Genomic DNA, 14,508 nt, shown 5'->3' on the forward strand with positions numbered 1-14,508 from the left:
ATACTTAAATGTATTAAAAATATTATCAAATATATTTTTAGAATATATTATTAATATTTTTATTTAAAGTATTTTTAATAAAAATATTCTTTATAAATATTTTTTGAAAAATCATTTATCAAATACTTCTTTAGAAAACACAAAAAAATAAATTTTCAATTTTTTAAATATGCTTTGTAAATTTGTTAAAAGTTTCATTTTTTTTTAAGAACATTTTTATACTAAAAATGTTTTCTAAAGCCATTTTTAAACAAACTTTTAGAATCACTAAATTAGTGAAATACTTTCAGAGTACTTTTAAGGGTGTTTCCATTGCAAATGTTTTTAGTTGAGGTGTTTTTTCTTTTTTATATATATAAATTTCTTTTCAAAGTGTTTCAGGAAGAATTATTTATCAATTGCTTTTCTATAGCTCATGAGTGATTTTTCAAATTTTATAAATATTTTTTGAATTTTATCAAATACTTAATTTTTCTTCAAAAACACTTTTATATTAAAAGTGCTTTTTAAAATTACCGTACCAAATTATTGCTAAACAATTCTTTAATAAATCTAATTTAAATTTGGGTCTAAACTACTAAATTGATCAATATGTTTATCTAAATAAGAAATATATAAGCAATTAAAAAAAATAAGATGTAAATAAATTATTTATTTCCGCGCCTACTCTAGGCCACTTAATTTTAAATTATAATATTAAATTATTTTATCAAATATATTCAACATACTTAATAACTTAAATTAAATTATTAAATTAATTCATCAAACACCTTCTAAAATATCAACATGCCTTACCTCAGTGTTTAACTGAGGTGATTATTCCAGTATCTGGGCCCAGGCTTCAACTCTTTGATGAGCTAAACCCTAATTATATTTGTTGAAAGCCACTCCCTCACAGTGGGCCATCTTTGGTGGCATGCCATAAGGCCCACCTAGTGCACATGGCTTTAATTAATTGAGAAGAGTTTATAAAGCATTTTATTTTTCCTCTCACTTCCAATGTGGGATAAGGTAAAGGGATTTAAAAGTAAAAATCAACTTTGCACCAAGAAGAAGATTTGAACCATGGACCACAAACTCGTAACGAGCGTAACCACTCCATTGTGTTGCATCTCTGTTTGTGATGATGTTTAACATAAAATTATTACATAGGCTATTTCAAAAAATAATATATATATATATATATATAAATCACATAGTTTTTTTTATTTATTTTGAATTTGTTTTCATATTTAAATACGACTTTTTTTTTTTTTTTACCATTTTGAATATATTTTCATATTTAAATATTGTATATATTTTGTTTAATAAATTTAAACCATTAATACATTTATATAAACATGAATAAATAATATTATAAATATTATTTAATTTTTAATTATATATTTTAAATATTTTATAATTATTTTAAATTTTAATAAAATATAAAATATATATTTATGATGTTATTGATTTGACCACAGTTCAACCATTAATTCGATCAGTAAACCGTGAATCGACAATTTTTTCGATTCAATATCCAATCCAATTCTGAAAACATTGGTTAAAAGAGTATTGTATGTCTAATAACTTTCTTTTTACATGAATTTTTTGGAGGTAACTTTTCACTACAAGATTAAGCTGCAGGAAATGGGTCCAATCTCTACCACATTATTATTCCAACTATATGGAGTAGTCAGCTCCATGTTTTTTTTCAATTTTAAACTAAAACATTGGCTGACTCAAATGGCAAAAGTACTGAAGCAAGAATTTTACATTTTACTTGTTGATGACCACGTGAATTGATAACCCCAATCTTCATCTACCACCGCTACGACTACCATCATCGCCCATAGAAATTTTGGAAGCATAACTTTCCAAAAGGTAGGTCAATACGTTGGCATGGCATGAACCAGCATTGGCTTGGGCACATATCAGGAATAGGTTACTTAAGTATGTAATAATGCTATTGATCCTTATGAAAATGATGGTTGAAAAATAATCCTAGGATGGGTGTAACCCATTATAAGCCTCGAGAGGAGTTATAAGACTAAAGGTAAGTTGTGTGGGATGGGTAATGCCCCATGCCATTAAATCCAAAGATAAATGTGATATTAAATTATATAAAAAAGATTAGTTTGATCTCATTACAAGTCAATTAATTTTCAGACGACAGATGCTTTAATCCTAACAACAGTACAGCCACCAGTAACCGTTATTGAAAACTTATAGCTAATCTATAAAAAAATCAACTTGAATACAAATATTCGTGCTATTGAAAGCATACAGTGCAAATCAGTGCTTGCCACTTAAGAATGCGCTAAAATGTTGTACGGAAAAGTGTTAGAATCACCTTTTGCTTTTTGCTTTCTACTCGCACTCCTCCTGCAACAGCACCAGAAGTCAAAAAGTAATGAAGATAAGCCAAGGCCGGCGCGCAGGAGCCCTTCAATACTAATATGCAGTTGTTTTCACTTTTCACTAGTCAACTTACAGGAGCTGGCTCAACAATAATAAAGCTGTGATATGAAAAATTGAAACCAAATCTACCTCCATCCTTTAATATAAAATGATTCTAACTAAGAGTTTGAGCAATAGAAATTGCTGTAGTTCCATTTAATCGATATCCTAAAAATCTTCTTATGCCTTCAGGAGAGGCAGTGGAAATGAAAACTGCTTAAGATTCACAAAATATGCTTACTGATGTCCTGCAGGGTGTCAATGTACAGGACACCCGTCTACCACGATGCCTTTGGCTGTTGGACATGAGGCCAACCCACAGTGCTCACCTTCCGCACCCCACCAGGATATACTTCTGTTCGCCATGGTCAGTGAGAAGTACAAAAGGACTCCCATGAAAGCCAACCCAGCGTCCAGTGCGGCCGAGAGAACATAATTGTACCTCTGCCACCAATTCTTTCGGTATCTGAAGATGAAGAAATTGAATATTGTTCCAACAAAGATCCATGCGTTGAAATTCAGGGTTGTAGCTGGTGGCATTGCACCCGTTGCTCCGAGAAGTACTGGGAGGTTAACGAGTGAAATCCATTTCTGTGTGGGGAATGCTTTATGCAGCAACCAAACCAACACAGGTCCCAGTGCGCCAACGAGAAAGAACCAGTTGAGGGCTGAGTAGTCTCCCAGATCCCCAAATATTCGTCTGGGCCCTACCAAACCCCAGATGACAGATGCATCATAGAAGACTCGATCACCTGGGCATGTCCAAGGACTATTAGGAGGAAGTAATTGATCCTGGCAAATGTTCTCAATGCTTGTCAGCAGCCACCATGCCACTGTAATGTTCACCGTTCCAGCTATGATGGTGCCAATGAACTTTAGCGGAGAAAATAAAATGAAAAACAAGTTAAAAAGAATTAGATGTTTGAACAAAACGTTTAAAAATGAACTAAGTTGGGTTTCTTTGCCTTTTCACCTTCTTTACTTGTTCTTGTTCTTCTCTGTATTTTGACTATTTATTAATTATTCTTTTCATTATTATTATTATTTAATTTTGACTTCAACCTACATTGATTTGCCACTTAGAAGCATCCTATGTTTCATAATATCTGTCAATAGAGTATGTTTTTTAGTTGTTGTTTTTATCTATATCCAATTTTTCTAGATTAAAATTTCTTTGTTAAGAAGGAGAATTAATACCTGAACCACAAACATTGATCGGGGAGGAATCTTCATGTAATGGCCAAGCTTGAAATCATTGAGAAAGGAGACTGCTTGTGCCATGCTTATATACCCATAGGTTTTGAAGCAGACATTAGCAATTGGCCGTCCTGGTAATATGACTCCCATGAGGTATTCTGTGACGATATTCAGTCCTGGTGTCTGTAATTCCAAGGTAAGAAAGATATATATATAGATTGTTAATGGGAGGGACAGCTGAGACAACAAATTTAGTCTCGGCTTCTTTAGAATTTCAAAATTTGAAAAGGGAAAAGGTAATTTTGAATTAGTTATGTAGTGGAACCAACTGTCCCTCAAGGGAGTCTCTTTGTTCTTTGGCAATGACTATTTTCTCACTTGTACAAGATAGGCTCATAGTTATCAATGCAGAAAGATATACACAAGAATAAAATAGGATGGCTTGAGATTGATTTATTCACCTGATTTGTTGTAGCAGTTATGATGCTGATTGGAAGGGTGAATGTCAATGCTAGGAATGCTGCAAAGATGAGTCCCCACCATGGCATTTGGATCTCATCTTTCATGAAGATGCAGAGGATCAGAGACAGAGCCAATGACAGCCCCAGCATCAGGTGAAACCACGTGTTGGGTATGTCCTTGTAATTCTTCATGAGTTTTGTGTGAATGTCTTCCTTTCCCTTGTATGTAGCTCGGAATTGTTTATATATTTCCCTGCATGGAACCCTCACTCAACTTTTGCTCGCTGAGCAGACAATGAATGCAACTAACCCGTTTTCTTCTTTTTTCTCAATCTATTTATTAAAACCCATACATTTTTTTTCAGATCAACAAACACAGAATTCAAAAGTTATGCAGTAGTAGTTACCTTCCATTAAACAAGGCCACATGCGTGAGAGTAGATATAACAGCAGCAAACCCAAGGCCGTATGAAATAGAAAAGAAAATGCTAAGGTGTATGTGTCCTTGCTTCTGATATGTTTCCATGTCTATCTCGAACTTATTATTCACTATTGCAGAAACATTATACCTTTGTCCCTGGGCATTGAATAAATGGGAGGAGAAGATAGGGAAGTTCTTGGCATTGTATACGTTAAGTCCCCAGTAGGCTACAGGGGTGATAAGGTACATGAAAATGACATAGCCCGCAAGGACATTAATAATGGCGAAGAAGGGAGTGATGAGAGGGCTGCCAAGGAATGAAGCTATGACTGACCAGTCAAGAGTCAAGGCCCCGATGCCTAGGCCACGCATTCCAGACCCGATCTGCTGGGCTGTGATAGAATTTGGGAATACCCAGCACACCCAACTGATGGTTCCCAAGGTAGGGAAGAGGTACCCTGGAACCACATACCAGGAGAAGCTGCAGATGAGTGCGATTAAGAAGAATTTCGCTCTTGTCATCCGCTTCTTGTCTTTCTCGTGAAGTGCGCTGCATTTGTGAAATGAAAATTGAAAATACTAGTCATTCTTGAATTCTTTCTTCTCTCTATAATTATTGGGACATTTTCTTAGAAGGCCCTAAATCGAAACTTCACACGCATGGAAGATTAAGTCTTAAAAAGTATTCACTATTCACACAGATAGTCTTAAAATAATTTTTAAAAAAAAAATTAAGAAAGGAAGATGAACATAAAGAAATGGTGATTTTTAAGTACTCTTTATCTAAGATTTTCTCATATATATATATATATATATATATATATATATATATATATATATATATATTTTTTAGTTTCATCTTCTTTTAAAATAATCAAATATGACAAAAATATGTACAAGAAATAAAAGATAATTAAGAAAGGAAGATGAACATAAAGAAATGGGGTTTAAGTTGAAATATTTGGATACCATTCTTATTTTGGATTTTTGATAATTGTATGGTGAATTTAAATTTTAATTTTTTAAAATATAGTATAATGAAAAACATTTCCAAATCTACGATACTTTTTATCACTTTGAAAGATATCTCTTGAAAAGACACATTCCATCATTTTTATATCAATAAAACACGTTAAAAATTTTTGAATTTACATTAAAAGTATCTCTTCAAAAGACACTTTTTACAATTCTATAAAATCGGATTTATATTAAAAGTGTATTTTAAAGTGACACTTTTCACAATTTCATATCAATTGCATAGTAAAAAAATTGAATTTATACTAAAGATGTCTTTTTAGAATATATTTTCTATAATTTCACAAAATTAAATTTATATTAAAAGCTTTCTAAAAAAACACCTTTAATCATTTTTGTATCAGTCATCCATTGAAATAATTGAATTTATACTAAAATATATTTTCAAAAGACACTTTTATAATTTTATAAAATTAAATTTATATTGAAAAGTTTTCCTTCAAGAGATACTTTAGTATAAATTTAATTTTTTTTTATAGATGGCTAATATAAAAATTGTGGAAAGTATTTCTTTAAATGATATATTTAATACAAATTCAATTTTATGAAATTATAGAAAAACTTTTTATTTTTTAAGATTTGTTTTTTAAAATAGCCGTATAAGTTAAAAAAAAAAACCCATAAGGAAAGTTTAAAAGAGAATAAAAAAAAAAAAAGAAGAGTAAAGTACAAGTATACTAATACAACATTGATCTAAGTGCGACTTCTTTATAGAGCTCTAAGTTCGAAAAATAAAGTTAAAAAGCCTTAATAAGGGCGCGGTTTAAGAAATTACCTGAATAAAGAGACTTGAGTAAGACTACTCGGCCACCACATCTCCGCCGGGTCAACTACGAACTTCCTCAGAATCCCGGCCCAACCATACCCTAGAACCTGTACACATCACACCCACATTTCAGTTTTCACCACCACCGCCTTGGAGGCGGAGAAAAGAGAGTAACCTGTGCCAAACCTGGGTTGTGATCACAAGAATCCAACAAGCCGAGAAAGAGATCTCTCTGTGGTAGAAAGCCTTAATGATATCCACAATACTAATAGCATAAGCCGTTCCACTCCCAAATGCCGCACCGGCATTTGCGAATATGGATATCAGCACATGCTCCTTTACATTGAAGGGCCCCGGGTTCAAAGAGTACTCCCTCGACCCAAAACCAGGCACCCGAAACTTGGTCTTAGGCAGCACCTTCGCCATGAACCGTCCCACCGGAAGCGTGGCGACCTGCACAGATATCATGGTGATTACCAGGGGCTCCGTCCTGTAACCGAAGAAGGTGTTGAGGAAGGACAGAAGCACACATGATATCAAACCCAGAAACCACATTCGAAACGTCCATACGGGCAGCGAGGGATCGTCGGTGGTGGGCACGGTTAATCGAACCTCCTCGATAGGAGACAATTCGTACTCGTCGATTTCTTCTACTGATTTTGATCTCCTTGAACCGTCTATTTCTAGAGAGGCCATGGCGAGGGAGAGGGGTTTTGCAGATTGGCCTTGAAAGTTGAAACTAGCTAAAAAGATGCTCTTCCCAATGCTCTTGTGGCAGGGTTGCACGTCCCACGTGCAAAAGACTCCAGCTCTCTAAGGGGTCTGTTAGTCTGTTACGTTTTGGATTTGGGTATGGGTTGCGTTCGTCTATTATTATTATTATTATTATTATATACACATATGGATGGAAGATTAACTAAAGGTAAATGCATGCATACCCTATTCGTTAATCTTATTTTGTGCTAGGTTCATTAACTAATTATAAACTTCAAGAATCTCAAGCTAACAGCTTTTAGATTATTTTTTTTTCTCTTTGGAATGATACGGGTGTTTGTTTTTTTTATTTTTTGCTAAAAATAATTTATTTTTAGAATTTAGGTGGTTTGTTTTTATATTTTTTCATGACTTATTATAAATTTTTTACTAAATAAAAAAAGTCAAAATATGTGGTATTTATTTTTTTGACTTTTTACTGAAAGTAATTTGTTTTTAGAATTTAAGTTGTTTATTTTTCTATTTTTTTATGACTTATTATAAACTTTTTATTAAAAGAAAAAACCAAAATATGTAACTTTTTTTAAATAGAAAAAATAACATATTAATTTTTTCTTTACTTTTAATACTTAATAAAAATAAAATACTATATAAACAAACAACCTAATATTTAACACTATTAAATATTAAGGTTCTATTTAGAATTAAGTAAAAAACAACACCACGTAGTTTTTTCTAAATAAAAAAAATAATATATTACTTTTTCTTTATTTTTTAATACTTAATAGAAATAAAATACTATAAAAATAAACAACCTAATATTTAATATTATTAAGTATTAAGATTCTATTTAAAATTAAGTAAAAAAACAAACACCACCGATGAATTTCTCTAAGCTTATGGTTCTTGACTTGATTTGGTCCTTGATTACAATGTGACCCTAGTGCCACTCATCAATTGTATCCGACAAGTAAATTGTAAAATCATCTTTTAACACATTTTCGTACAATTTTCATAATTATAATTTTTTTTTTTTTTTGTGTTCAAACAGTTTGGAATAAATAAAAACAATTTGAGAAGTAAATTTAATTTAAACTTTCTAATAAAGTTTTAAAGATTGTAGAGATTCTCATAGCTAACCATAAAAACTAAACCGAATCTAATTTAAACTTACTAATAAAATCTTAAAAGGAGAGCTGAATTCGTGCTAGGCTCCTTATCCCAATAGCTCTTTGTAAAGGAAAATTTTAGTCTCTCAGCCAATTATTAATGAGTACATCCGATTTAAAAAAATTATTTGGTAGGAAGGTTTATATATGCATGATTCTAATTAAATGGAAAAGTCTATATTAACACCATTCAAAGAGTGTCACATGAATTATGTTCTACAACTTTTAGTCAGCAAATATCAAAGCAAGGTGACCTGTCATATTGTAATTTGCAATTTGCAACTGATTCCATAACATGTTGAGATGGATTTTGTGTGATATTTCACATTGATAAGGAAAAGAAATGTTTGACATTGAATATGTGATGGGTTTCTCTAAATTGTTTATAGGCATTTTAAAATTATGAGGATTTACTAGTTTAGAGTAGATGATACTTATACGAGAGGGAGTAATATTTCAACTAAATGACTCGATAATCTTGTAATATACAATGAGAAGGTTGTGTTTGTGTAAGGGAGTGAATTTAATATCCTTACCATATTATATATTATCATATTAGTAAATTAAATCTCATTTTTTTCAATTACATCTAAAATAGACAACATCTAAATACGAATACAAAAAATTGGTTTTCAGATAACAAAAAAAAAAAAAAAAAACATGTTTGACAATCAGAAAATATAAAAAAAATATAAAATCGAATATTTTCAGATAACATTTTTTAATTGTTTTCAGTTGTGAGCTATTTTAAACAATAATTATACAAACATATATAATGATTAAAAATAAAATTATAGACATAAAAATTATTTTAAAAATATTAAAAATAAGTTAAAAATAATTTTAGGTTTTCAAATAGACTTTTATTTTATAAAATTAGAACCATCTTAAAAAAATAGTTGCCAAACAAGGCCTTATATTTTGTTTTTGGTTTGACTTCCTGAACATGTTTTATATGCTAGGGATCCTTTACGTGAAAAGAAATTAATCTCAGGATTATTATCTCTATTGATTTTAACTAACCCTAATAATTTCTTTGGAGACTGGTTCGGCCCTTTAGTAGGTCTACCCAAGGGATCGAGGTGAGGCTGTGGCTTTCACACATGCACAGGTATCGCATTTAAGTTGCGCTATAATGACCAACCTCTACACTTACAGATTAAATTACAGGACCTCGTGCCATCAATTCTGTATTGAAACATTCAGAAACTTCAATTACCAAATCTAGACGAAGCTGACACACAGGGTGTAGGAAACGGAAGGTTAATTAAAAGACAGGGCAGCCACCCATTACTACGCCCTTGGATTTGGAGTAAGATGCTAGAGGACAGTGTCAGGCAGCGCCCCACCACCGCAAGTTTTTATTCTCAATGCCAGACGAGATGTGTATAAGAACTGCCATGAAAGCCAGCCCAGCATCCAAAGAAGCTGCTGAATGGCTATAGTCATGTCTCTGCAACCATTTCTTCCTGTACCTAAAGACAAAAATGTTGAAGATGGTTCCAACCAAATCCAGGCTCCCAGAAGCACTGGAAGATTAATAAGGGGTATGAATCCAAGATTGTGTAGGGAATTTCTTGTGCAAGAGCCATACTGCTACAACTGGACCCCACAGTCCTCCAAGGAAGAACCAATTCAGTACTCCATAGTCTCCAAGAGGTCCAAAAACCCGCATGGGTCCCATCAAACCCACAAATAACAGATTGCATCCAAGAAGACACGGTCACCAGGATATGTCCAAGGACTGTTTGCTGGAAGGAGAATGTCTTTGGCGTTTGTAATCAATGGAGTCAAGAAGCCATAGTCTGTGGCGAGATTTACTGTTCCTGCTCAGACGGTTCCAATTAGCTGGGATGCAAATTCAAGCACAGTGACCAAGTAAGCATGCATTAAAATCAAAAGATCGATTGAAATTTAGGTTCAACACAGTTTTGGAATGCCTTCTATCAAAACATGCCCTGATTCTCTGCAGGAACAGAGTTCTAAACTTCCAGCTATTCATGGAATTTGTAAAGCAAGGTGTTATGATGTGAAATTATAACAATTCTTCTACTGGCTCCATTTCTAACTGGGATAGATACATGTAGCATTTTTTATTATTTTGCTAATTAATTACTTTTGGTAATTAATTGTTCTGCTACTAGTTAATTAATTACTATGCATAATTAGTTGATTTGCCTATTAGTTATGCATGCTTGGGTGTCTGTTTGATCATTTTATCGTACCAACTTTGTCGCTTCTTCAGACCAATCGTTTATATCAACATCATTTTGTATGTTGTATAGGTATGACTTAAGCATGGGTGCATGTTCTTGCAGTGAAATAAGCTCGAGTAGAGTAGAATCTTCTACAATTCTCTCCTCACTTCTGGTGAGGTTAGGCCAGTAGTATGTGTATGGTGTTTGCGCCTACGCGGGCAATTTAGGCAACTGGTTTTACCTAAATGACAACTACCCTATTTTGGCCTTGGTACAATTACAAGCAGGGCAGGGGCCATGGCCTGGATTTGATTTTTCTCCATGTAAGATATGCTATAACGTTCTGAATGTATATGACTTGAGTAAATAAAAGAAATGTAAAGACATGTATAGAGTTGCATCTGTCTAAATAATTCAGAAACTTAAACAGCCAAATCTAAACAAATTGGAAATATAAAGAAGGAACTAAGGGAGCGCTTAATTAAAAGCGTGGGCAACCATCCACAATAACACCCTTGGCAGTAGGACAAGATGCTAGTGGACAGTGTTCAGGATCGATATCAGGGTTGGCGCCCCACCAGTACAAGTTCTTTTCCTCAATGCCCACAGTGAAGTAGATCAGAACCGCCATAAAAGCAACCCCAGCATCCAAAGCTGCTGAAAGAATGTAGTTATACCTCTGCCACCACTTCTTCCTGTACCTGAACACGAAAAAGTTGAAGATGGTTCCAACTAAAATCCATGCATTATAGTTCACGGGGGTGGCTGGTGGCATAGATGCGGTTGCTCCTATGAGCACTGGAAGGTTGACAAGGGGAATCCAAGATTGGCTGGGGAATAAGATATGGAGGATCCATACTGCAACTGGACCAAGTAGTCCACCAAGGAAGAACCAGTTCAGTGCTCCATAGTTGCCGAGTGTTCCGAAAATTCGCTGGGGCGCCACTAAACCCCAGATAACAGATGCATCGAAGAAGACTCGCTGACCAGGGCATGTCCAAGGACTGTTTTCTGGAAGGAGCTCCTCCTGACATATATTGTCAATGGAATCCAGAAGCCACATTGCTACAAAGAGATTCACTGATCCAGCTATCAGGGTTCCTATGAGCTGGGATAAAAATGAATGCAATAAAACCAAGTAAGAATTAATGGATTAAGATTTAAATCTTGTTTGACGGAATAATCTAGTTTTTTCATTCAATTCAACACAATTTTGAAATCACTTCCACCAGTACATGTCTAAAATCTCCTAATTTAATCTTTGCAAGAACAAAGTCTATTTAGCTGGATGAATTTTAAGTTTAGCAGCTACTTTCCTGGATTTCCATTTTTAATGGATAATATTTTCTCAAAATTAACAGAAAAATAATACTATTAGAGAGAAGGATTACATACTTGAACCAAGAACATTGATCTTGGAGGGATCTTCATGTAATGGCCTAGCTTGAAATCACCGAGAAAAGAGATAGCCTGAACCATGCTTATGTACCCATAAGTTTTGAAGCACACATTAGCTATTGGTTTTCCTGGCAATATAACTCCCATTATGTACTCTGTGATGATATTCAGCCCTGGCGTCTGTATAGACAGCATTTAAACATTGGTGGATAATGAAAAAGGAAAAGTTTTCTAGGTAATGATTCATAGTATGGGTAAACTATAATTTGTCTTCCCAGTTTTAACAATAGCAACAGCATTTATAGCTGGGCCATCTTGCTAACTGGGATATAAACTGGGTCAAATTAATAAGCAGTTTTCAATGACCTGATTTGTAGTGGCCGTAATGATGCTGATGGGTAGGGTGAATACGAAGGCAAGGCCAGCTGCAAATATAAGTCCCCACCACGGCATTTGGACCTCATCTTTCAGGAAGATGCAGAGTGCAAGGGAGACCAGTACCGACCCAGTAAGAAGCAAGTGAAACCACCAAGAAGGTATGTCCTCGTATTTCTTCATCAATTTTGTGTGAATATCCACCTTCTCATCTTGAGAAGCCCGGAATCGAGTGTAAATCTCCCTGTACCATCACAACTTTACTTCCAACATGAGTTTAATACCCAACTGAAGTGCTGATCTTGAGCAACAAAATGAAAGGTAGGCAAGGAACATCATGTGAACAATAATGGGAAAGAAAAGGTATACCTTCCATAGAACAACCCCACATGAGACAGTGTGGATGCAATAGTTGCAAATCCAAAGCCATATGCGAGAGCGAAGAATAAACTCAAATTGAGCCTTCCTTGTATGTCATACTGTGCCAGATCAATCTCGAATTTATCATTAACAATGGCCGTGATGTTATATGACTGACCCTGGGCAGTGAACAAGTGGGAAGAGAAGATGGGGAAGGTTCTGGCGTTGTACACATTGAGGCCCCAGTAGGAAATGGGCATTACAATGTAGATAATCAAGACATAGCCTATGAAGACATTGACAATGGCAAAAAACGGACAGACCAAAGGGCTGAACAAGAACGAAGCTACCACCGTCCAGTCCAGGGTCAGGGCTCCGAAGCCAAGTCCTCTAAAACCAGAACCAATTTGATGGGCGGTGACCGAGTTAGGAAAGGCCCAGCAGACCCATGCGATGCTTTGTAGGGACTGGAAGAGGTAACCGGGAACCATGTACCAGAGGAAGCTACACAACATTGCGATAAGGAAAAATTTTGATCTTGACGTGCGCTGCTGCACCTCCGTTTCTTGCTCATCAACTTCATTTTCTTTTCCATGCAATGTTCTTCCAATTCAAGGACAAAATCATTGTTCATTGATAAAGAAAATATTGATCAAATCAGTATTGACCAAGTCAATGTTGGTATTATTTATATGTTTTTTAATTTCTTACAATATTTTCAATAGTATTAGTACAGAAATTATATATTGACCAAGTCATCTTGGCATGACATTACAACCTTGATTCAATAGATATCGTGATCCAATCGCAAATTTTGCTTTAATCACCAGTCCCCTTATAAGATAACGAAAAATTGAAGATGGGAAATTTGGAAACGTACCGGAAGAGGGAGATCTGAACAAGGGTGCTGGGCCACCACATGTGTGCAGGCTCAACCACATACTTTCTTAAGAGCCCAGCCCAACCGTAACCCAGAACCTGCCCGACAATATATATGCACGTTAGCCTTAACCGCCCAGTAAACAAACCCAATCATCAAAGGTACTACCGTTTTAAAAGACATAGTAGTAGGATGAAACCTGAGTGGTGATGATAAGGATCCAACCAGCTAAGTAGGAAATATTTCTCTTATAAAAAGCCTTAATGATGGTAACAATACCAACAGCATAAGCCGATCCACCGCCAAAAGCACTTCCAGCATTGGCAAATATGGAGATCAATACATGCTCCTTCATGTTAAAAGGACCCGGGTTGAGAGAGAGCTCTTTTTTTCCGAAGAATGGAATGTGGACGTGGAACTTAATATCTGGGAGGACTGAGGCCATGAAGCGTCCGATTGGGAGCGTGGCCACCTGGACGGTGATCTGGCTTATTACCAAGGGTTCTTTTCGGTAGGAGAAGAACTGGTTGAGGAATGAGAGGAGGGCACAGGAGATGAGTCCCAGGAACCACATTCGAAATGTCCATACAGGTAGAGATGGGTCATCGTCGTTGGGTACTGTCAATCGGACTTCTTCTATCGGAGAGAGTTCGTCTTCCTTCACATCTTCATCTGTCCTGGTCTTGATTATTGGTGCCTCTATTTCCACCGTTCCCATGATCTAGAGAAAGAAAGAGTTGTGTGTGAAACTCAGCGTACAATGATATATATATATATATATATATTTTAAAAACTTTGAATATTCAGACGGATATATTAACATTACCGGAGTCTTTGTTTCTATTTTGTTATTTTGTGTTTTTATTTCGCCTCTTATTGCCGGACTGGAAGAGAATTACTATGATGCCTTTGGTCCACTTTCTTAGACAACAGACATGTGAATTCAACAAAATTAAAAGGGTATTTTGGTAATTCTATCATTTTCGAGCCATGCTGATGGCACATTGGCTTGATCGCGTAGAAGGCCAATCTGCTCTTTGAAATCAGAATTTTATATCAGCAAACGATCCACTCTTCCAACAATGCATTGTTTGG

General features: G+C 34.9%; 2 protein-coding genes across 2 annotated transcripts; both read right to left on the reverse strand.

Annotated features, from left to right (window-relative positions):
- Positions 1–2,194: 2,194 nt before the first annotated feature.
- Positions 2,195–7,164, reverse strand: LOC100259035 (oligopeptide transporter 2). Its single transcript, XM_002283655.4, has 6 exons — positions 6,506–7,164; positions 6,329–6,426; positions 4,505–5,068; positions 4,098–4,350; positions 3,637–3,819; positions 2,195–3,312 (listed from the first exon to the last, which is right to left on the reverse strand). The coding sequence occupies exons 1-6, from the start codon at positions 7,013–7,015 to the stop codon at positions 2,698–2,700; spliced, it is 2,223 nt and encodes a 740-aa protein (XP_002283691.1). The 5' UTR covers positions 7,016–7,164; the 3' UTR covers positions 2,195–2,697.
- A 3,717-nt stretch (positions 7,165–10,881) lies between these two features.
- LOC100242147 (oligopeptide transporter 4) lies at positions 10,882–14,131 on the reverse strand. The gene is made up of 6 exons (XM_002283644.1): positions 13,613–14,131; positions 13,414–13,511; positions 12,543–13,136; positions 12,165–12,417; positions 11,796–11,978; positions 10,882–11,508 (listed from the first exon to the last, which is right to left on the reverse strand). The coding sequence occupies exons 1-6, from the start codon at positions 14,129–14,131 to the stop codon at positions 10,882–10,884; spliced, it is 2,274 nt and encodes a 757-aa protein (XP_002283680.1).
- Positions 14,132–14,508: the final 377 nt, after the last annotated feature.

Source organism: Vitis vinifera, chromosome 18, assembly GCF_030704535.1.
Source record: "Vitis vinifera cultivar Pinot Noir 40024 chromosome 18, ASM3070453v1".
NCBI lineage: Eukaryota > Viridiplantae > Streptophyta > Magnoliopsida > Vitales > Vitaceae > Vitis > Vitis vinifera.